This window comes from Haliotis asinina, chromosome 2 (genome assembly GCF_037392515.1).
Source record: "Haliotis asinina isolate JCU_RB_2024 chromosome 2, JCU_Hal_asi_v2, whole genome shotgun sequence".
Classification (NCBI taxonomy): domain Eukaryota; kingdom Metazoa; phylum Mollusca; class Gastropoda; order Lepetellida; family Haliotidae; genus Haliotis; species Haliotis asinina.
The window spans coordinates 60194615-60216727 of record NC_090281.1 but is presented as its reverse complement, the minus strand read 5'-3'; the positions used below and the strand labels follow the sequence as shown (position 1 = coordinate 60216727).

Below are 22113 nucleotides of genomic sequence, written 5' to 3'. Positions count from 1 at the left end.
CATCACAAGTAGCAAAAAGATCGCCCACATCACTCCAGTGCTCAGCACTTTACACTGGCTCCCTATCAAGCAGCATACACACTACAAGAGCCTCGCCTTGACGTACAAAGCATTGCACAGTAACACTGAACCACTGTATTGAAATTTAGTTCACAAGTGTTGTCCGAGGCGCTTCCTACATTCAGCAGAAAATGACCTTCTCACAATACCACACACAAACAGCAAAATAGGTGATAAAGCATTCCTGTAAGGGCTCCCACACCCTCATCAGAAGCGCCACAGAGCAGCAAAACCCGGAAGGAAGGCACTATACAAATCAATTATTATTATTAATTATTATTATTATTATTGTAATAAAGCAAGAACAGAAAACATTTCCACTCAAATGACATTGCACCTCTAAAAAACAATTAAGTAACAATGAGTGACACAAATATTTTCTTATCACTGGAAACACGAATGTCCAGATTAAGCAAATATCCGAAAGTGGAGCTGTTGACATTCTACTCATGAAAAGAGAGAATGAGTGAGTTCAGTTTTACGCCTCACTCAGCAATATTCCAGTTATTTGGCAGTGATCTGTAAATGACCAGGACCAGACAATCCTGTGGTTAACAACACGAGCATCAATCTACACAAAACTGGGATATGACATGTGTCAACCAAGACAGCGAGCCTGATTACCTGATCCCATTAGTCAACTCTTACAACAAGTATAGTCGCCTTTTATGGCAAGCATAGGTTGCCGAAGGCCTATTCTACCCCGGGACCTTCACAGGTGAGTGAGTGAGTGGGTGAGTGAGCTACTGAAGACAAATTCTAAAACAGATCTTCATGGGTCTCCTCCACAAGAAAATCTGAACCCATGAGATCCCATTTTGCATATGGCTGTTTTCAACGCTGTGTTCAACAATATACTGGAAGTAAGAAAGCAGCCTGTACACCATTAAGTCTGAACCAGATGATCTAGTGACAGATATTGAGATATCAGTGTCATCATTTTGGATATGGTACACAAACAATGCGACTACTACTGAATTATATAAGATCACTGACATACTTGAAACTGAAGTAAAACTTCATGGCAAAACTGACTTGCTTTAACTTGATCAATCAAGATGAGAAATTCTGATTCATATATATAAAGAAACAGGTTGGAACAAATGGCTGGGAATACCTTGCCAAAATAGTGTATCCCTAAATAACATGTACATGTTCTCAAGCCAAGCATTTCAGAATTGATTTCTCAGTAAACTTCAGATAGTCAGGGCTTTCATTTTTGACAAACTGTCCTTGACCTGTGAAGATATATACGCAACTGTAACTATGGTTACCACATTCTGAAAGAACGCCCAGTGGATCATTAATGACAGTTTCATGTATGATTGCCTTAATGGATCCTCTCCAGATACCACTTGAATATTGATCTACTAACCAGCAATACATCATGCTTTGTTCTAACTGTAATTCTTTACACACAGCTTGAATACCCATCTCTTTTTTCTGCGAAACCTCAACAAAAGAGAAATGTGCACACTTCACTATACTTTCCAGTTCAATTATTGGAATAAATCACAGTAATGTAAAAACACATGAATCAATACTCCTCAGCACAAAGGAGGAGAGGAATAGGGGGAGAGGGTGGAACATCAGAGAGAACAATCTACACACCTCATTCTTGGATGGTCAGACTTACAGGACAGTTCATGTTGGGGAGACAACAATCTCTGACATCTCAAGGTGAGACAGACAAGGTATGAGGTGGATCTGATGTATCATGACTCCTAAAGGGGAGACAGACAAGGTGTACAGTGGATCTGATGTATCATGACTCCTAAATGTGAGACAAGCAAGGTGTACAGTGGATCTGATGTATCATGACTGCTTAAGGTGAGACAAGCAAGGTGTACAGTGGATCTGATCTGTCCTGGCTCCTTGATGAGAGACAAGCATCTCTCCTGACCCCATTTCCATTAAACCATTTTATGTCCACTACCACCATACACCCACTGAAGTTTTCTATACTTGAATTCCCCAGAGTGAAGTGTAATAATCATATAAGTGCCACTGATATCCACCATTTGAGCTATTTAAACAATACACTTAACCCCAGTAATTTACATCCTGCCTCAGTCAGCACTACTTCCTGTAATGCACCTCCCATTACTTATGCAATCACCATTATCACCCACTCAGTCTCACCAGTTCATCTACAAATATCTCTGAATCCAATTGCGTAAATCTATCTGTATTCTTGCAATCCCCCTCCCAGCAGTAAATCAAGCAGGCCAGGGGATAAATCGATGCCCCCAACCTTGTGGCCTGTAAATCACTGGGGCCGGAGGTCCAATGTTTGTGGCATGTTATCAACAGCACAGCCTGACAGAACATGTCAGGGCATTAACAAGTCAATTACAAGTACCATGATCAAGTGTCTGCGGAGAATGATACGTGGGTGTATGTTGGCCTCCAGCATTCACAGATTTACACAGACCCATGAAAATCCGGGGTAGAATAGGCCTTCGGCAACCCATGCTTGCCATGAAAGGTGTCAATGCTTGTCATAAGAGGCAACTGACGGGATCGGGTGGTCTGAGGCTTGCTGACTTGGTTGACTCATGTCGTTGGTTCACAGTTGTGCATATTGATGCTCATGCTGTTGATCAATGGATTGTCTGGTCCACACACGATTATTTACAAACCACCGCCTTATAGCTGGAATTTGCTGAGTGTGGCGTAAAACTAAACTCACTCACTCACAGATTTACACTAATATTGTTGATGCCTGTAATTAGACCCACGATGACATTCAGTGATCATTGATCTGTGAAAGACCATGTCCACCTTGTACACTGTATTCCATCTTTATTCTGGTTTAGCTAGTTCAGCAAATCCTGGTGGCAGGAGATGGGGGCAACTCTTCTGTAATTGTACTGTGTATGCCAGTAATTAGCACCACATTCATATTGATCAGTGATAAGTGAAAGACAAGCAAGTGTCTACCTTCTGCTATATGTTCCAGTTTTGTCGTGGTTAAGCTTGTAAAGCAGATCCTGGTGGCAGGACATGGGGACAACTCTTCCTTAATTGTATTGTATATCTAGTTGAGACCATACATGTGTATGTGACAGCCCACTGTCCATCTTGGTAGATGTAAGTTACTTCTTGAAGGTAGCTACAAAAGGTCCACTCACAACATTGATGGGGTGGTGGGGTTCGATTCCCCACATGGGTACAATGTGTGAAGCCCATTTTCTGGTGTCCCCCAACATGATATTGCTGGAATATTGCTAAAAGGGGCGTAAAACTAAACTCACTCACTCACTCACAACATTGATCTGGCCAATGTTAGACTATACCATGATTTCTCAAAGTTCACTTCAGGGGACTGCCTCTGTTATTCATGGCTAATAAAGCCTATTATGCAGTAGCCGAACATGGCCATGATTGATCGGAAACCCTCGAAGTAGATGACTAATTGAACAACTCAGTCCAAGTGGATGGGTCACGTTATTCCCATGACAGAAAACAATACCTGTGAAGCTGATTTCAGTGATAGAGTTCAGCAGGAGCCAGGCTGCCAATAAACCTGCTTTTCAGAGACAATTCACCTATAGTATCTTCACCAAGTTGAATTTCAAACTATTTCTGTGAATTCTACCATGTTGCCCGTATGCAGGAATATCACCAAACTTTATCAAAAAAATGTGTTTGGACAAAATTCATCATTTTTATAACAAATGATTTAATCAATGTATAAATACATGATGATATTTTACTGTATTAACTTGATTTATTTCATTGATTGAATGGACATGTATCGAACATAACTCATAGATGGACAATGACTCATGAACCTTGCTCTTTTATTAACACGTCTGCCTTTCACAAGTATACTTGTAGCATCAATCACTGTTATAAATCTGGTAAAGTTGAGCCATTAGACCAATGTGCCAACATGAACAAAACAAGTACATCTCTAAAACAGTCTGTTTCTATTCAGATAAAACTAATGGATCAAGAATATTTACTGCTTGACATGTATTAGATGAGTCTACACAGTAAACGACTTTGTGACAAGTAGGCGGGGCAGGGAATGTAGACAAATACACTTGGTTGCTAAAGGTACATGAGGTAGATCGGGGATTAAGCAAGTCCAATACACTCTGACCATGGCATGAACTCAAAGCTGCTTCTGTGTAACACGTGTACAGTAGTATGACATAACAATCAAAATATGATTTACATGAACTTTTCAATATGTAGACGACAACCTGTTTCCCTCTTGTTTCACATGGAATGGTCTGGAGTTCCCTTATACGCAAACTGGGGTCATTTGTCAGGCCGTGGCTCATCTAATACTGGTCAAGCAGTATGTTTGTAAACTCATGTTGTGATTTGCAGATTGTGGCATCCAAAAATGACTGCCGGGCCTACTGGCTTGTAATGGGAAAGTTGGATACTTGCAGATTTTCAGTGGCCAGTACATTCAATGGTACAGAGCATGTGGTCAGCAGACAATGAAACAAGTACCACCACACCCAAAATATTGAACACTCTGTTCAGTTTCTTTTGAATATTTTGTGTCCACAGCACAAAACCCAAATTTCTGTAAGAGGCAATTCATATTTTGTTACGGAAATGACACAGAAACGCATCCTAGGTTTATCCCCAATTCATTGATAGATGTGGCAACATGGTAATGAATGTTAAATCAGTGTTAACTAAAGAGACCTGTGACAGATTTGGAAGATTATCGGTTATATGATAATGAGTGTATAACTAGAACAGACAGCATGCAAGGATGAGCATGGTCACCCTTTGTTGTTCTGTTTACAAAGCAAGTGGCTAGCTTTGAAGTCAGACCCTTCACCAAATGAAAATGTCGTGAACATGATTGGGAAATGTGTGTGTCAACGTCATAGACTGGTGACCATATAGGCTGTACTTAAAATACAACCAATAATGATCAGCTAAAAGCCTATGTGTTTGATCCTATGTACAAACAGGTCCAAGTCTGTATCAGAGGAAGTGCCCCGAAGAAAGTGCCACTGACTGCCTACAGGAAGTAGGACACATGAGAACTATGCTGGAGATACGTGTGGGTGGACGCTGAACATCAGATGCTACTTGACAATATTAACTTGGTATTATAAGAAATAATCAATTTTTCTGCCATGTAACAAGAACAACAAGGTTGACCTCAGCTTCTCTGACAAGAAAGCCGATATTTCATCAGAGTTGCCACGGCGCTAGGGAAACATGGCCAAGCACGCACCTGTCACAGATAATCTTAAACCAAACATATTAAGCCTTGTGTCCCATGTATTATGCCATTTACAGACACAGGTTGATGAAAAATTACTATCGAGTTTGTGAATTTACTTCTTGCATTATTTGACTTCTAGATGTGAAAATAATTTAATAGTGAGTGAATATACTTATATCTGAACTTGATAGTCACGTCAAGTGTGGCAGTTTCTGTGTCATGTATTCAGCTTCAGATGGCAATCTTAATTAAAAATAGTTTTAAAATTTCATGAAACCACTGTTTTCAATGCTTCTCCAAAACACAATGATCCAGGAAAATTCTGCTTTACTTATTCAGTCACTGTTCATTTGCATTGGTCTCACTCACTCACTCATTCACACTAACACCCTCCCACCCACTACTCATTCATCCACTTATTCATCCATCCACTCGTTCATCCTATCACCCACTCACTCAATCACACACTCACAATACCACCTACCCATCCACTCACTGAACATTGGTCTTACTCTCTACCTCAATCACTGATTCACTGCACATTGGTCTCTCTCACTCACTCACTCACTCACTGATTCACTGCACATTGATCTGTCTCAATCACCCAATCACTCACTGATTCACTGCACATTGGTCTCAATACTCACTCAATCACTCACTGATTCACTGAACATTGGTCTGTCACTCACTCACTGATTCACTGCACATTGGTCTCTCTCACTCACTCACTCACTCACTCACTGATTCACTGCACATAGGTCTCTCTCACTCACTCAATAACTCACTGATTCTCTGCACATTGGTCTCTCTCACTCACTCAATAACACTGATTCACTGCACATTGGTCTCACTCACTCAATCACTCACTGATTCACTGCACATTGGTCTCTTTCACTCACTCACTTATTCACTGCACATTGGTCTCTCTCACTCACTCATTCACTGCACATTGGTCTTACTCATTCACTCCACATTGGTCTCACACACTCACTCGCTGTACACTGACCTCACTCACTCACTCTACACTGACCTCACTCACTCGCTCGCTCGCTTACTCAACCGGTATATTGGTCTGCATTTCACCATGACTCCAACACACCAACATTGCCCGCACAAATAACAAAAGGCAGTGTAATTACTATATCCTCTACCCTATCAGTGCCAAGCTGCATGCAAGTCTATTTATACCGTTCAACTAAAGTAATACAAAAGTCTTCCAGCTTAGCACTCTTAACATGAAAAAGATTAAAGGCATGGTTCATTTGATCTTCAACTTGAACATAAAAATGCCTCTACAAGACTGGACATCCAGGAGATGCAGTTCATAGGCCACTTGATGAGAGGAGGTCTAAGACTAACAAGCACTTAGGAACATATAATCAGTCTAATTAAACTTTTCCTCAGTACTTTTTGTTACACTCCACTACTGAGTCTAACAAAACCTTATGGGAGGTCGCGTCAGGTAACCTTTGAGATTGACCAATCAGAACACAGCTTACCAAATCGTGAAAGTGCACATTCGCACATTCGCACATACCTTTTGAACTTTCTATCTCGAAAAGGTTCTTACCCGAATGATTCCAAATGCTATTTAGCGTACTCTTGCTTCCGGGTGATGCACAGGGCGTACGTACAACCATGACAACGGTGAGTAAACAGTCGCTGAGAATAGTGTTTTGGGCAATATTCAAGGATATCATCTTGTGGAAATATTAGCTCAGAAACCCCAAAGTGTATATATTGCAGGTCAAATAACTGTGTTATATGCAGATTTTTTGTGTGGAGAGATCTGTGTCAGTGACCTGAATATTTTGAAAGTCCCTCTGATTCCTAAATAGTAGACGCTGTCTGGTTGGTTAAATCTATTTAACCATCTCACGTTTGATTGGACGGTCAATGGTCGCTCAAAGGCTACCTGACGCGACCTTCTACTAGGTTTTGTTAGACTCAGTGGTGGAGTGTAACGAAATACTTTGAGACTAAGTTTACTTAGACTGGAACATATAACATGACAGACATTGCTCTAATAGACAAAGTCTTTGTTTTATTTTTCAAAAGGGAAGATGTTAAAATTTTCTGCATTCATATTTACAAAACTTTGCATGAAATGAGTGATGCAAAGATAAAAAAATACTTATCAGTGCAGGGCCCTTTATTATTCTATACCTTATTGATCAAGGTGTCTGTGCAGGACAAACTGCCAGCATGGTGGTGACTATTTCTACTGCACTTGACGACTAATATAGAAGTGTTTTCACACCATTCTGGATACAATCAGTGGGGAAATAATGGCCGGGGTTACAAGGGAGGTGATCAATACACCTAGCCATGTGGTGGAATGAGAACACCACCTTGGCTTCTAATCACATTCTTTACAAGACTTCACCAAGGTAAACACTGCCTGTGTAGAAATCTTCAATTAAAACTGGCAGCAATCAATGTGTGGACACTGTTGTTGAGATGCCTATCACCAGAACTTCATGTGCTGTTACAAATGTTTTATGTTGTGAGACTTTTATATAACACATTATGTGAGAAACAGATCTTTCTTTGTTTTCATGACTGTGTTTTCAGAAACACTACTTCTACTTTTAATTACTAAATTATTTGACAGTATTGAATGTCTGGAGTGGGGCTGTAATGATGCATCGTTGAGTCTCTGATAGAAATTAATCAATGGTAAAAATTTTAAACTATCAATGCGTGCGGGTGTGTGACTATCAATAGTTGACTTCCGTTGATAAATGCACGGTGCAAAATACAACATGTTTGAGGGCAGACTTGCAGATTCACTGAGCTTTAGTTTTAACTGTTTATTTGATGTGGGTTTCAAGTTTCTTGTCAGTTACTAAAGGTGACTGAAAATACTTCAACTTGTTTTTATCTCATATAAACTATACATTCATGAGACATATCAAGGAGAAAAAACAACTGCAATAGTATTGCAATAGTTGGTTGCAACAGACTATAGCTATCACAATAGTTGCTTCCCAATAACAGTCACCCCTAGAGTGGATCGAAGCTGATGTCACTGTGTGCTGTCAGCACCAACATGACAAGGTTCTCACGCTACTCACAGCTATTCTCTGCTGAAGTTACATTGTTTGCGTGAACGTATCACCGCTGTTACAGCTACAAGCACCAAACACACCTTAAATAGACAGCATGTCTATCTGTCTCACATGAGGTATATATCTTAGAGGTGTGATGATCCATGGGCCGTTAATGAAATGAATTGTTACAAAGTTTTACATCGGTATATATCCTGATATAATACTTCAAATAGGTCACAATACATCAGTGAATAATTCTGAATGCTGATGAAATGCAATCTCTGTCAAGAATTACTTTTGTTTGATGATTAAAATAAATGCGCACTTATTTTCCCTTCATAAGTAAGTATTTTTTTGAGAAATTCTTGCATCAAAAATTGTGTTACTTTTGTGATAACACTCACATGGTATCAACATTCACAAAGTCCATATGTAAACGTAATTATCTTGTTTCTGCATGAACATTGAACAACACTGGTGGATGCGGACAAAATATTCTAAAATTGCTTTTGCTTAAAAGTAAGGTGTTTCATGGTTGGTGTTAAAATTTATGAAGCTAGGGTTGTATCGTGATATGTGTTGTATCACGACTCTTGTATCGGGATTCGTATTGTATCGCAGCGTATGTGCACAATACTTCGTCAATATATCGTTCTGACTAAAATTTTAGATAGCACTGCATCATATAGCAGGCCAGTATCACCAGTGATATATGTAGAGATCAGTAGTTGGCTGCTGTATTGGTTACCTTGCATCTGTCCTTCAGCTCCTCGAAATCCTTCTCTGTGACCTCTCCTGGAACTGGCAGCGGTCCATCTACTGGCGACCCAGTGTCAGCCATTACACTCCTGGGGCCCCCACGCTACCCTGCAGGAGAGAACAGTGAGTGAGTGAGTGAGTGAGTGAGTGAGTGAGAGGTTCTACACAAGCTCAGTTATACATGCTCAGTCCAATGAGTGTACAAAAGCTGATGCAGACAGCAGTAAATACTTTGCTATCTTTAAATCTGTAAGATATTCAAGGGGCATACATTAAGACACTAAAATATACAGATGTGCTTGTAGGCACAAAGAGCTTGCCACCGTTCATTCTGGTAAACCCAAACTACCCAGGATTTGAGTTGTCTTCATGCAATATTGTAACTATCAGTTGATTAGGAACTATAGTAAGTGTTTTACTATGGTCAGTGTTAGATCTCTCCTCCACATGTGATATACATGAGTGACTCTGCCTCAGATAATAATTCCTGTTGAGGTAACACTGACTTCACAATGAGAGCATTATTCATGCATCCCAGAAGTCCCACTCTGCCACAACTGCAACTGATCACATACACCAAGGGGAATTAAAACCATTATAGTTGCCTTGGTTACACAAAATGACCAACAAAAAAACATACCCCTTCCACAAATGACCTGTCTCTGTGAGTGTGCTATAAACATGGGGTATAAACACCTGTAAAGTCATGCACAATTTGAGTAAAGCAACAAAATTAACACATTGTTACATCAGAAAGGGTCAAATTTTTGTTAAGGTTTTGAAACAGAATACATTTACCCCTTGTTGGGCACTATTCTGTAATAATTTTGGTGAAGGATTCATTGGTAAATCCACAAGCACCATCTGGATCCGTAATACATTTGGAAGCTCTAGGTCATGATGGCGGCAGTCTCTCCAAAGAGGAAACTATACTACACACACACGCACAGATGTTGGCACCAGTCCATGAATATTCATCAACAAGAACCAACACTATGCTGCCTGCAGTTTCATTATATGCATAAGTTCAGCATAAATATTCATTTTCTGAAATACTGCTACAGCCCCAAGGAGTAATGGTTCACTGACTATGTTATTGTTATCTGTGGGATTTTGCAGCAATATACATGGAAACAATGAAGACATATAGTACAGTGCAGCAAGTTAGTCTACCTTGATACTGTTATCAAGCTGGATTCGTAAACCAGCAAACTCAAACAATGCAGAAGTTTCACCGAAGTCCTCCTGAGACTCACTCACAGGTCCAGCAATTTGTCGAAACAAACTCAATCAATAATCCAGGAAACTACATTGATGTCAGGAAGACTTTTTGTCAAAGAAGACCATCTACAAATAACCATTCTATTCACAGAATCATCTCAAGTGGCATTATCCTTGCAGCAAAAGTGCAGCAATACAAGAGCAGGAGAATCTAGGTATCCTCTGTTTTATCTGTTGTATCCACTTGGGAGTCTAATCTGGCACATCATGGTTGTTGCTGACACACTGACCATCACACTTGTTGCTGAGACACTGATCATCACACTTGTTGCTGAGACACTGATCATCACACTTGTTGCTGACACTCTGATCACACATGTTGCTGACACACTGACCATCACACTTGTTGCTGACAGTGACACGCTGATCTTCACACTTGTTGCTGACACACTGATAATCACACTTGTTGCTGAAACACTGACCATCACACTTGTTGCTGACACTCTGATCACACTTGTTGCTGACACACTGACCATCACACTTGTTGCTGACACTCTGATCACACATGTGGCTGACACACTGACCATCACACTTGTTGCTGACAGTGACACGCTGATCTTCACACTTGTTGCTGACACACTGATAATCACACTTGTTGCTGAGACACTGACCATCACACTTGTTGCTGACACTCTGATCACACTTGTTGCTGACACACTGACCATCACACTTGTTGCTGACACTCTGATCACACATGTGGCTGACAAAGTGACCATCACACTTGTTGCTGACAGTGGCACGCTGATCTTCACACTTGTTACTGACACACTGACCATCACACTTGTTGCTGACAGTGACACGCTGATGTTCACACATGTTGCTGACTCACTGATCATCACACTTGTTGCTGATACACTGATCATCACACTTCTTGCTGACACACTGATCACACTTGTTGCTGACACACTGATCATACTTAATGCTGACACACTGACCTTCACACTTGTTGCTGACACACTGACCACCAAACTTGTTGCTGAGACACTGACCACCAAACTTGTTACTGACACACTGACCATCACACTTGTTGCTGACACACTGACCATCGTACTTGTTGCTGACACACTGACCATCGTACTTGTTGCTGAGACACTGACCACCAAACTTGTTGCTGACACACTGACCATCACACTTGTTGCTGACACACTGACCATCGTACTTGTTGTTGACACACTGACCATCGTACTTGTTGCTGACACACTGACCATCGTACTTGTTGCTGACACAATAATCATCAGACTTGTTGCTGACACACTGACCATCACACTTGTTGCTGACACAATGACCATCACACTTGTTGCTGACATTGACCATCACACTTGTTGCTGACACACTGACCATCAGACTTGTTGCTAACACACTGATCATCACACTTGTTGCTGATACACTGACCATCACACTTGTTGCTGACACACTGACCACAAACACTCGTTGCTGACACACTGACCATCAGACTTGTTGCTAACACACTGATCATCACACTTGTTGCTGATACACTGATAATCACACTTGTTGCTGACACACTGACCACAAACACTCGTTGCTGACACACTGACCATCACACTTGTTGCTGACACACTGACCAGGGATACAACTGACCCTGTGAACCACTTTCCTGATTATTACATCAGCTGACGTTACAGATGACAATAATGAGCATTGTACATGACAGTTATTAACTGATTATACAACATGTATTGATCCGTCTCACACACAACAAACAACTTATTGTGTCATGGGCAAAGGGAGGTTTCTTTCCATCATAAGACATAGTTCTTTCACAACAAACACAACCAGAAAGTAATTGGATAAATGTGACCTTATTTTCCTGAATTTAACATTTAATACCAGCAAATCTCACGAAGCAATTAAATAATAATTCATCAGTTCGATTCATAAAATCATCTGTCATCAATTTGACAACCAGTTCTCAAACATTTGATAATTATGAAACAAGTTCCTAAAACATATTTTAGCTGACAATTTGTTCATCACCACCACTGATATGTAACGACTGTAGGACAAAAGGTGAATGGCACAAACATCCTCAGTAAAAAACACTACCGGAAAAAGAGGACTGTACAAAGTCCAGATTACAATCGGCGATGCTCTCTTATCACAATAGCCCACATCAACTAAAAAATAGTTTTTATTCTTTTTATCAAAAATTCCTTCTCAAAATAAGACCTTTTTACCAAGGCAACTTTTGGACTTCATATCCCTGAGGATTGTTTCTGTACAGCTGTCTCATACATCACCAACATTCCTTGAAGACTTTATCTGACACAGATTTGTAACTTTCCTAAACAGACAGAACGATGTGGCACAGGAGACTCAGAAACTGATTTCTTAAACTGATTCAATACCTCATCCTATCAGACTTATTGATTTCTTCAATCTTCTGAATGAAATAGCTGTAGCAGAAGATTAGAAGAAATCAATAAAAGCTGTCATCGCTGGTTGACCAAATGAGCTATTACAAGTAGGTCACACAGAGTATATCGTGTTGGCATTCACTGATGCCTTGACCACCAGAATTATGGAATGGTAATGTAAAATCCAAGACACTACAGCCTAGCTGATGCTGTGGCAGAGTACTCCATCTATATTTCATTGGGAGATTGACGAAACAGGATCAGGGAACAGAGAACTTGCAGACCTAGGTAGATGATAGTGGTGTTCTGATTAACTGAAATAATTGAAGATCAGTTGCAGTGATCAAACGAAGAAGCAATCGATTACATTTTCTCAAAAGCGAACACAAACTATTATGGAACTACTGTTTTAGTGCTTGAAACTTGACAATGGACCATATCATAAAAGTTGTCAGGGCCGTAAAACATGTTTAATTCTCAGAAAAGTAATTTCAGAAAAGTCAACATTTCAAAGTAACAAGTTGCACCATGTTATACGTATCTGCAATAGCAACCTGGATAGAGAAATCTTAAAAATGTCGCTAACCAAGTTTTTTATGATTGCTTGTTGGTAATGAACCAAACGTCAATTGTCAAATTTCATCCAATTTCCAGCACTACTTGATTCAGCCAAATTTCTTGTTTCAGTATCCAGTGCAGTAAAGAAATCTATGTACTAAACACACATGGTTCATGTTTCTACAGTATGACTAGATAAAATGATAGCAATAGTACAATAATGAACTCTAGCTCAGATATATCACTGACTGTCCACTGACTAACACATCACTTATTCTGGCAGGTGAAACACAATACAAAATTTTCCATGTCAAAATAAAATATCGGCACGATCAAAAGTATACACCCATTTATTCACTGGGTTGTGCTATCACATTTCCAATCCCATGTTCAGTAATTACTCACATGAAAAATGTTTTATTCAACATTTTAAGCGCAATTCGTAGTATATCATACCGTTCTTCGCCTCCATTTCTCCTTCCAGTTTCTGGGTCAATGGAGTGAAGGAATGGGAGGGTATTATTCTATATGGAATACTTACAGTTACCTCAACTGCATCATTCGCCCATTACTCCAGAAGTGGTTTTATGCAGAATTAAGGTCATGAAAATTCTAACAATAGCAACAACAGAAATGACAAAAAACTCCAATAGGCTCATAAAAAATATAGGCAATATGGTATTTCTTTTTATTTAATTTCTGCTTATTCTTGTTCCATCACTCTGTTCAACTGAAAGCTGGCAGGGGTAATGGAGGCGCAGAACGATCACAATACCACGTGTGGCGCTTAAAATGTTGAATAAAGCATATTTCACATGAGTAATTGTTAAACATGGGGTAGAAAATCTGAGAGCACAACCAAGTGAGGAAATTGGAGTGTACCTTTGATGGTGGCGATATTATATTTTGACATGAAAAATACTTTCCGATCCGAAGCGATGAAAGTATGTTGCCAACCTTTGCTTGCTTCGCTCGCATATAAGAAGACTTGTCATATTCTCTATGCTGCGCAATCCCATTTGTGCTACAGTTTGCTTGTGTTTAAACCAACTGGTAGAGGAAAGGTTGTATTTGACTTCCTTGTCAACCTCCTCCATATCTCCACCAGTAGTTAAGTGGTTTGTGAAGTTTGGAGACACAGAGTTCACACCATTTAAATGAGCCAACTTGCCATGAAGAACCACAGCCACGTTCAACAGTAGTGCCCTGGAAGGTTTGGTGGAAGCTGCAGAATTACAGACTGATAACTGTTGGACACTTATCTCGACAAATTCTTGACGACTATTAACAAAAGTCAACAAGCAGACTGAGTCCCTTGTCTCGAGACTTCCAAGCAACTGCTGAAATACGTTCTGCAGCCACAATTCAGAGACCTTGTTTCTCTCTTATGTTAGGTAGACATGGAAGGAGGGAATTCAAGGTCACCATGAGATGATATTATGACAAGATAATGACAAGAAGACATGATGATGAGATGACAGGAAGATGACATGAAGACATGATGACAACATAGCAAGATAACAACATTACCACATGGCAAGATGATGACATGATGATGATATGGCAAGATGATGACATGGTAAGATGATGACATGACTACCATCCAAGATGAAGATGAGATGAAGACATGATGACAACATGATGATAACATGACAATATAACTCCACACAAGATGATTAAGGGAGTGAACTTGGTGACTTATCAGTAGGAGACAAATTGAACAAAGAACCCATGTTGCTTAATGTTTAATCACTCCACCAATGAGGGGTGAAAACCTGTACTCTCATACAGCATCTCCAGTGTCACGGTCACACTCATTATCTCAGGGTCAGCCTGCAGTGTTGACCATGCAAGATGAACATGATGAATGGTATGCTTAGTCTCTGAATATATATACAAATATTTGTCTATTTTTTCAGTTTTCTTCACAAACTGCACGATACAAGGCTTGTGAAAGAATCTGCAAAAAAATAAAGGAACATTTGTGCTTTCATTTGATCCCTTTTTTCCTTTAGTATACATATAATCCTGTCAAAAAAGGAGCCGTAGTGGAATGGGGAATTGAGATCTTGAGGAAATCTAGACTTGAATCATTTTGAGTAGGAAAATTATGTTGTTCAGGGGCTGTAAAATAGACTAGAAAATGGGCCATTATGGCCAGCAATGATTGAAGATGCAAGGGGAAGGAGTCTACACTGACTTTTCTTCTTTAACATGACACTTTGACATTAAAGTATTGACTTCGATATTTTTGCATTTATTGACATTAAAAAGTTAAAAAAGGTCTGAAAGCTTTGAGTAATTAACTAACTAGGACAATTTCCACTTTGAAATTAAGCAAATCTGAATATACTTCAGTTATGTGAAGGATTTGATTGCAGCACATCAAGAGATCTTCCATGTGCATGTTGTCATATTATGGATGGCATGGCTTTGAACAGTTTGGCTGAACGCTTGTTTAACGCTGTACTCAGCAATATTCCAGCTACACAGCAGCATCGATCTACACAACTGAGATACGATGACATGGTGACCAGCCAAGCGAGTTACTATTACTTCATTGATGACTTGACCAGCCATGTGGAAAAGTTTGTTGTGTTTATTCAAACTGAAAGCCCAGCAGTGTAAAATCAGTTACCCAATGAAGTATTGCAGAGAACATGTGGCTGTTGCAGGAATCCTGAAGGATATTCCTCCAACCAATAATGTAGTGACATTTATGTTTGTGCTTATTTAGTAAAGCCATTAATTTCAGAAAAGGTTTATGACTCTCGTAATATTTCCTACAAGTGTTTGTTTTATGTCTGTTTAGCCAGGTTGGTTCAAGAATGTAGATCAACAAAACGTCAAACAGCTTTCACCATACACTCTCACATAGCAGTTGAAACATAACCGAAATTCAAACTGACACAAATAATTAGTCCAGTATGGTGTGAGTATTCAATGTCACGACTGTTGCCACTTGTTGGTAGATGTAACAACTTCTTGTGTGATTCATAGCACAGCGGGGAGCTGGTGATATAGAGAGCTATGTGAAATCCAAACCTGCATATATAGTTGTATGGCAGCTGTAGATAATAACAACAAAGAACTTTTGTAGCCCTATTGAGACAAGTTCAGACTGACTACCTGGGTACCAATCTCCATGTTAGATACGCACATAAAGCAATGAAATCATCTTCTGAGAAATATAAAGTGCACTACAGGTTCATCTTTATTCAGACATGAAATCAGAAAGAATACAAACACTAGTGACCACAGATTCTGAGTGTTATTGTCATTATCATAAATGTAAGCACTGCTTTGTGTACCTGGGTGCTTTGCCACACCCAACCCAAGGTACCCAATTACCTATGTTACCCAAGTTACACATGCCAGCCCTATGAAGTGAGTGAGTGAGTGAATGAGTGAGTATAGTTCTGTGCCGCTTTTAGTAATATTCAGGGGATAACTGTACTGTGTTTGACGAATTGGCAATGTATACCGTTGGTTATATAGACGCAAATTTAGTTCTGTCAGCAGTGTTTGCAGTAGGTTTTGTAAGAGTGTGTGCAGAAATGAAGTTACAAATATGTGGTCCAAATTGTTTGCTCATGAAATGCTCATTACAATCCAGAATCATTTCAAAATGTCTTTTTTCATATGTGCTGGTTTAATGTTTTTTTATAATTAAGCATACAAGAATCTATGCATCCAAAACATGCACGTAAAAGAATATTTGCATGTATTTATTATTTTTTTGCGTGAAAAACGCAGGTTTCTGCGTTAACGCGAACACTGATCAGCAAGGCATATTTCCCAATTAGTCGAACACTGTGTAGTTATCCCCATTCTACTTCAACTCATTTTACACTGTTTTTAGTGAAAGAAATTCATTATTTAAACCAGCTCAAAGTTTCTCTAGGTCAAAGGTTATTGAAGTCACTCCTTGAACTTACACAATGGCCAGAAATAGTAGTTCCCTTTCCAAACTTTAACATCTTTGTTACGTGCACACTTACGAAATCTGACAATAATGAATAAAATCATCGTTATAAGAAAAAAATGGATGGAATTATCATGAAACTGCCCTGTAGTTATCAGAAATGAGTGGGCCGCTGCAAATGGTAATGACCTACTGATTCCTTAATGACAGGCCATTAACAACAAGTGATGTCACAGTGGATGATGTCATGCTCCATAACGATGATTCATTAAAATGATAGGCCATTAACAACAAGTAATGTCACATTTTCCATAATGATGTCTTAACTCGTATTCCATTATCTAACAGTGTTGGCTCAAAAGCCCATTGCATGTAATTTTACAATTACGTATATGATAATGTTTTTCTTTTTCAACACAAGTTCCATCCATTTTACTCAATTTAGTGGGATAGGCGAGCTAACTGACCCAGAGTTTCTGTAAATGAAAATGCCCTGAAAAACAGCATTATGGCAATAATGTATGGACACATTCAAAGGTTTGGGTGAATCGGTTTTCAAACTGTGACCATATATGCTGATTACAACAGTCAGAAATTTATAGCACTGACCAGTCAGAACTCATGTCAGATACTAAGTTGAATTAGAATCCACCAATATCACAACAGGGGAACTGGACTTCACACATTGTACCCATGTGGGGAAGCGAACCCAAAGCTTCAGCATGATGAGCAAATGTTTTAATCACTAGTCTACCCCATCACCGCCCCCATGTAGACTCCTCAGATCAACTGTCAACAGACTGCAAGGCTAAATCTCTCCAACTGTTAATCTGCTATCCCTCCGTCTGTGTGCCATGTTTAATAGTTGCCCAACCAAAATCGAGTTTAAGATAGAAACCTGAGACAGACCAGTCTGTCTATTTCCAATACATGACTGAGCAATTAAAATGGTCTCCTCTCTGGGCTGATGCTCGATCAACTAGATGATGGAGGTCAAGTATAGCAGAAATAGTAACTACAGCCAACAACAACACCATATCAAACACAGACTGAACCATAAACGTTGCAGCATGATAAAAGGTGACAGAATTTATATCATATTCCTATACAACCATTACGACTGCAATTACACTAACCAGTGCAGTATCACTGGTATCAGGTCACACTAGTTCACAACCAAAGTTCTACTGTATCACATGAACATTATTGAATCAGTAAATGATAAAAATATAGGTTATGTTTGACAATACATTTTCCAACAATTAAACAACAACCAGATGGCCATCGATCAATATTCCAAGTTCTGGGCCAAGTTGCCGGTCTCCAGCCACTGCCACACTGTAGAAACAATGGAATTACCAGTGCATTATTCCCAGATGGCACCAAGATGGTTATTTGTCACACTGTGCACAAACACACTCCACCTACCTGTCAGACTCTCTACCAGCATTGTTGATATTCCACAGCAAACTGAACAGATCTGTGGTTTCCAGAGTCTCGCAAAACCAATATCCTTCTCACGCACACACCAATAGCATAGCAGCCTTCGCCAATAAATGAAAAGGATTATATTCTTTAGTGTAGTGCTGCGGATAAGAGACAAATGTCCCACAGAACATACACTGTGTTTCTCACGTTAGCTGACAATGCCAAAAATTATACATCTCACATCAGCTGACAATGCTATATCCTGAACATCTCACATCTGCTTGCAATGCTATATACTGTGTATCTCACGTCAGCTAACCATGCTGTATGCTGTGTCTCCATGAAAGCTGACAATGCTATAAACTGTGTATCTCACGTCAGCTGACAATGCTAAAAACTGTTTATCTGGATGACAGTGTCATAAACTATGCATCTCACATCTGCAGACAAAGCTAAAAACTGTTTATCTGGATGACAGTGCCATAAACTATGCATTTCACATCTGCAGACAAAGCTAAAAACTGTATATCCCATGCCTTGATGAACTCACATCAGCTGACAATGATATAAATACACCCCACAGAACAGGAGAATGTAGCCTAACTATAACAGAGATAAAACACTTTATAAATCAGTGCTGATCAAACACACAATCAATACCATCACCGACTCCCTCCCACGATACTCTTCCTGACTGAGTTCTGCATTACACTGGTCAATATGGAGCTGTCTGGTGTGACTGCACACATCATCAAGTGATATGATCACAGATGGAAATATATGGAATAAGAGTAAAGCTGACATATGTAGATCAGGTACAGAATCTAAGTGGTTTTGTCCAACACAGGACTAAACTGCCTAGCAACAAACTAAGCAGGTGAGTTGGGCTGTGCAGGGATCCAGATAATTTTTCAACATCAGGAGTATGCACTCCTTATTTTTACAATACAAGTCTACTGGAAAACATAGGATTACATTCAGAGTACAGAATAGAATTCAAAGGAGTACCAGTAATCTTGTGGTTTGTTTCATATATACATCACAACATTGTTATTCGTATGTAAACAGGTCAATAAACAAAAAAAACCAGTACTTTTTCAGATAAATATGTCCATAAATAATTCTAGGACCCTGCACTATTGCTGTGGTGTGTATCTGCTATGTTTTCTAAAGGATTCCCCACTGTATCATGCATTTTTTAGTCTGTACATGCTCTGATGCATCCTTATCTGAATGCTCACGTTGTTGATCACTGGATTGACTGGTCCAGACACGATTATTTACAGACAACTGCCATATGGCTGGAATATTGCTAATTGTTGCGTAAAACTAAATTCACTCACTCACTCATCCCTTATCTGAAGCCCTGGTCAAAGGGATGCAACAATTGCTGGCATGATCCAATAAGTGCCAGGTATAATGGGTGTGCTTAGTGATAAATGATAACTATCATAAATATCTTGTTGACAAGAGGTGTGACAATACATCATAGTATCGATAATTGTGATACTTTTTTGGACAATAAATATATCAACACTTTTTTTGTATTGTTATATATGCATTGTTGACCTCAAAATTGTTCATTTTCATTAGAAAGTGACAGTCTTGTCAAAATTTATACTGTTACTTGATATCAAAATGCATGTTTCTAAAGAAAATAACTAAAGATAGCATACTGTGATGTGCATCGAATTGTAATGTATCTTTCTAAGATATTGGTATACATATGGTATCGGTGTGACACTGAAAATATGAAACCTACAGGAGGCCAACGAATATTTCTGTGTAAACATTTAAACTGCCATATTTCAATATTCATGAGAAAAACAACTAATAGATATTAGGATTACTTCAAATACAAAGCATCAAGAGTTTTACCAGAAATATTAAATGAAGTTTAAAAAATCAGTGAATTGATATCAATAAAATAACAAGACTTGGGAGAATGTGTCCTTCCTTGATTTTCACCTATCTGCAGCCAGTGGACAAGTGTTTATGATAGCAGTGACAGCGAGCCCTCTCATCACACACATACACATAACAGGTAGGCCACACCGAGAGATGTGTGATACCCCACTCCATGGTCAGTACTAGTCCAGCTATATGTCACCATCCCAAAATAATCAACCAGACAAACCAGTGACTGCTAAGACTTACTGCCAATGTCAAAGTACTGTACTGATGAATTCCCCTTCATGGCTATAATGACAAGAGATCAACAATACTGTTAATAGAGACATGACTAATAATATGCCTAATAGAGAGCTCATTTCACACTCATCAACCTGCTGTTATAACTTACTTATTACTGCCAGCAAAAGATTACATTGTCCAGTGCTTTGGTTTACCCAGGAGAAAATATGACAAACTTGTTTCCCTTTGTTCAGTCCTGTAATTATCAAACCCTTACTTCTGACAACTAGACTCACATCCTCAAATCTAGATAATCAGACAATCAATTTTGACCACTACTCTCACACTCTCAAAACTGGCCACTCAGATCCCAACTTTGACAACTAGACTCACATGCTTCAAATCTGGCCATTCAGATCCAACATTGAACAGATGGACTTACATCACTGTAATCTTGCCATTCAGAAACCACTTCAGGCAACTGGACTAACATAACTCGAATCTGGCAACTCAGACCCTCACCTCTGACATCTAGGCTAACATCCTTGAATCTGGACACTCAGACCCCACTTCTGACAACAAGACTCACATCCCTCTAATCTTGACACTCAGACCCTCACATCTGACAAGACCAGCATCCCTCTAATGTGGCTACTCAGACCTTCATTCCATACTTTGTCCTATTTCTTCAAACATGAGCAAGAGTGCCATTCAGAGGTGAATCTTTATCAGTGCTGTAGTAAAGAAAATCCATAGTACACCAATTATGTTGTACATGTGACATGTCTAACACTGATTTTTGTTGTTATTAAATGTATAACGATCAGACAATTGTCTTATCAAAAGTCACTAAACAGAAAATGATGTGAATAAATAATACATGACTATGGCTATGCATCCACTAATCTGATCACTATGACAATACCAGGCAACATAAAGTCAAATACTATATGCCATACACGTAGTATAATATTACATATAACTCCGCTGTATCTGTAAGAATTTTCCAACCCTTTCCTATTTACCTTCAAAACAAGTGCACTTTCACACCAAGTGTTCTTGACTTCAATGGAATCAGTAGTTAAGCGGCTATGCCTGCTCCGAGCGCCGCTTTGTCGTCCATATGGGTATGTATAGTTATGTTTACACCACACATTCCTGTCAGATATTTCGCAAAAGGCGATGTGTCATTTCTGATAGCTAAGCTTACCTCACGTCAACAGCTGCTGATAGCTTCCAGCACCTGGTACTAGTCAATATGCTACACACAGCCTGTGTATCGATCTCAAGCGCACCTGTCAAACGTTAGTCAATGAGAGTTGTCTCCTCGTT

General features: G+C 39.3%; 3 protein-coding genes across 4 annotated transcripts in view; all 3 read right to left on the bottom strand.

Annotated features, from left to right (window-relative positions):
* The window catches only part of LOC137274057 (uncharacterized), a 36789-nt gene extending 14695 nt beyond the window's left edge, over positions 1–22094 (bottom strand). Inside the window, exons 1-2 of one of the 2 annotated variants that reach the window (XM_067807034.1) lie at positions 21992–22094; positions 9071–9189 (exon numbers count right to left, since the gene is read on the bottom strand). In XM_067807034.1, coding sequence (XP_067663135.1) covers positions 9071–9163 — 93 coding nt within the window. In that variant the 5' untranslated portion in view covers positions 9164–9189; positions 21992–22094. The other variant, XM_067807035.1, reaches the window with a different exon arrangement.
* Positions 10555–11178, bottom strand: LOC137271930 (keratin-associated protein 4-8-like). Its single transcript, XM_067804313.1, has one exon. It carries the CDS (start codon positions 11176–11178, stop codon positions 10555–10557), a length of 624 nt encoding a protein of 207 aa, XP_067660414.1.
* Positions 11188–11676, bottom strand: LOC137271929 (circumsporozoite protein-like). The gene has a single exon (XM_067804312.1). The coding sequence runs from the start codon at positions 11674–11676 to the stop codon at positions 11188–11190; it is 489 nt and encodes a 162-aa protein (XP_067660413.1).
* Positions 22095–22113: the final 19 nt, after the last annotated feature.

Bases quoted from the DNA above. Each gene is read 5' to 3' on its own strand.
- LOC137271930 (XM_067804313.1), bottom strand. From the start codon at position 11,178: ATGTGTGAACATCAGCGTGTCACTGTCAGCAACAAGTGTGATGGTCAG.
- LOC137271929 (XM_067804312.1), bottom strand. From the start codon at position 11,676: ATGGTCAATGTCAGCAACAAGTGTGATGGTCATTGTGTCAGCAACAAG.